This window comes from Nanorana parkeri, unplaced genomic scaffold (genome assembly GCF_000935625.1).
Source record: "Nanorana parkeri isolate BGI_ZX_2015 unplaced genomic scaffold, ASM93562v1 scaffold986, whole genome shotgun sequence".
Taxonomy (NCBI): Eukaryota; Metazoa; Chordata; class Amphibia; order Anura; family Dicroglossidae; genus Nanorana; species Nanorana parkeri.
The window spans coordinates 510,756-513,882 of NW_017307254.1; the positions used below are offsets into that span (position 1 = coordinate 510,756).

General features: G+C 43.4%; 1 protein-coding gene across 1 annotated transcript in view; it reads right to left on the reverse strand.

Annotated features, from left to right (window-relative positions):
* FABP3 (fatty acid binding protein 3) overlaps positions 1-3,127 on the reverse strand; it is a 24,120-nt gene that overhangs the window by 10,166 nt on the left and 10,827 nt on the right. Inside the window, exon 2 of the mRNA XM_018566886.1 lies at positions 2,958-3,127. Coding sequence (XP_018422388.1) covers positions 2,958-3,127 — 170 coding nt within the window. The remainder of the gene's footprint in view (positions 1-2,957) is intronic.

Genomic DNA, 3,127 nt, shown 5'->3' on the forward strand with positions numbered 1-3,127 from the left:
CTCCGCCTAGCTAGGGGCAGAGCCAGCTGTACCCGCCCCTCCCACGTCCGTTCCGCCAGTCAGCGCTGGCAGATCGGAGAGGGGAATCCAGCCCCTCCCCGTCACGGCAGAGAGCGCGAGCGAACCCGGTACGTGTTCGCTCACCTCCTGATCTACTGAGCCGACCTGTGACAGTCTCATTGTCACAGGTCGGCTAGAACTATGAGGTGAGTGAAAAGCACTCACCTCATAGTTCTCCCTTTAAATATATGTCCAACTCTAGCCAAAACATTTTCAGTTTCGTATTGAGTTGGGGAGAGCTGAAACTCTGTCAGGTTGTAAATACTTTCTGTGCCTCCTTTAGGGAGAATTAATGTTGCTTCCTGTTCTTATTTACACTTATCACCTGCACAGTTAGCAGACTGATAAAACCATGTCTTTGTCACTCTCTCCTCCTCGGGGCATATTCCTGGTCAGCACATGAGCACTGTATCATGGCTAACTGGCTTTTCACGCTGCTTCTCTTGCTCCCAGTCTGAGCACTGCTGTACAGAGGCTGCAAGAGGCAGATACCAAGTTAAATGTAGGTACATTGCTTTAAAAAAAAAAAAATATGAATGAATACAGAACAGCATTAATAATATCGGCTTCCAGCCGAAAAGTTCAGCTGTATTGCCAAATATTAGAACTCGATAGATAGACAGACAGACAGAGACAGACAGACACAGTATATAGGATTGTGCTTTTAAAATGTGCACAATCATATATCAGGTAGGGCCACAGTAGAGGTACTGAGACAGATCATCTGGCGAACATCGTCATTTGGCAAAGCAATGTTGCCTAAAATATGTCTAAAAACCATAAATAACATTGTTCTGCTACTTTTGCTTTGATAATTCAAATTTTTTGGAAATTAATTCAAAGAATATAAACAAACATAAAAAATAAACCACTGTGTACTATCGTAAACAGGAAAGACAAAGTGGTGAACGTCTAATAACATATGCAAAATTTAGATTGTCTTAATATAGGGAATACTTTTATTTCTTTCTAAACAGACTAGAACACTGGACCTCTAAAGATCTTGAACCCTAGTATAAAACTACGAATAGGTGACATTACAAGCTGCTGTGGAAAAGGTAACTCCTCTCTTTTGTAGATCAGGCTTCCCCCTTATACATTTAAAACTGTAATACAGATGACCTAAATATCCTCCATTTACAAACTGTAAAAACGTATCTTGAGCATGTTATGCACACTAAGTAGTCCTTCTGTGATCATAGCTTAAAGGAGAACTATGAGGTGAGTGCTTTTCACTCACCTCATAGTTCTAGCCGACCTGTGACAATGAGACTGTCACAGGTCGGCTCAGTAGATCGGGAGGTGAGCGAACATATACCGGCGTTCGCTCACCTCTCGATCCTGTCACGGCTCTCTGCGGTGACAAGGGAGGGGCTGGATTCCTCCCTCCCCACTCCGATCCGCCAGCGCTGACTGGCGGAACGGACGAGGGAGGGGGCGGGTACAGCTGGCTCTAGGCGGAGGCAGAGCCAGCTGTCAGTCACGCAGCTGGGCGGATCCCGGCACAATTGTCGGGATTCGCTTCAGCTGCGGAGTCTCAGTATACCGCGAGCAGCAGCTCGCGGTATACTGCAGCGTCTCAGTATACCGCGAGCTGTAGCTCGCAGTATACTGAGCCTAGGGTGACGGGAGGATGCTAGTTTGTGTCCTCCCGTTACCCTAATGAGAACTATGTGGAAAAGCCCTAACCCCATAGTTCTCCTTTAAAGCTGGCTATAAACAAATGAAAGTCAGCCAAAAGATAATCCCCCACGTCCAACACACATAGATATGCAAGTTCATATTAGCGGGCATGTGAATGTAAGTTGACGAGATCTGATGTTCGTCCTATATAAAAAAGGAGAACAAAAAGCAATTTATAAAACAAGAGATTTGAACCTACTACCTGCCCTTTACCTGAAGAAGCTCCGCAAACATAACTTTTAACGTTGGCCTAGAATCCTGAGTAAATGTGAGTGACTGGCTCATATTCATGAGGCTAAAATCACTTTACTTGTTTAAGCAACTATTCATTTTATTATTCAGTCATTGATTTATACAGTGCTAGCACATTTTGCAGTGCTGTACAGAGAACACAGGACCATTCACATCTGTCCCTGCTCCTGAAAGCGCTTACAGTCTATGCCCCTATAAAAGTCCTACACACACACAAGCTAGGGCCAAGCAAAAGGTCACTCTTTTGTTAATTTACTAAAAACCATAGCTGCATCAGTGGGAACATCTAGGTACCTTTATTAGTAATCATGTTTCATGTGAAAAGGGAGCTCTCTTCTTCAGGGAACTAGCTGTAACTATGGCCTTGACATGTTTGACTTCAGAGCAATGCTCTAATCCCCACCAACCATCTAAGGAACTCTGGATAGTGGAGGGGTAGTGCAAAGCTCTGAGCAGTTTCAACTAAATGGCAAATCTCTTTAGTCTGCATATGCCACTGCAGCCTGGAGATGCAATTGTGCCTCTGTTCATGTAATTGTCATATACAAACTTTACAAATACAGTATTAAAGCAATTGCTCCCCCACCCCAAATTGTCAACCTATACTAAACACCTAAGCAAGGTATTTATTAAAATGCCTTCTGTGTTTGTGGTGTTTTAATGCAACTAGAATTGATAACATGATTGACGTTAAGGTAATCACAATCCTTCACCTTTTTAAATGATTTAAAAAATATAAGAATTAATTCCCTTTAAATGACCAGCATATTGTGCACTGCAAACAAAGACAGAACATACAAACTCCAAGCGGATGAGGTACTCGATGGGAATGACACCCATAACCCCTGCACTGCAAGCAGGGCCGGATTTACTCCACCTGCCGCCCCAAGGCCAGGTTCCAACACATATTCTAATCAGTTGCTCATCACACAGAAAAAATGAAAAGCATGAATATATCTCACCTTCACTTTTCTGTCATCTGCTGTAGTTTCATCAAACTCCTCATTGAGTTTAAATTTGACTTCAGTGTTCTTGAAAGCGCTCTGGGTCTGCAGCACAATAGTATCCCCTTCTAAACAGAATATAGTTGTGGGTTTGGTGACATTTGCAATCTGGCGGGTGGCAAAACCCA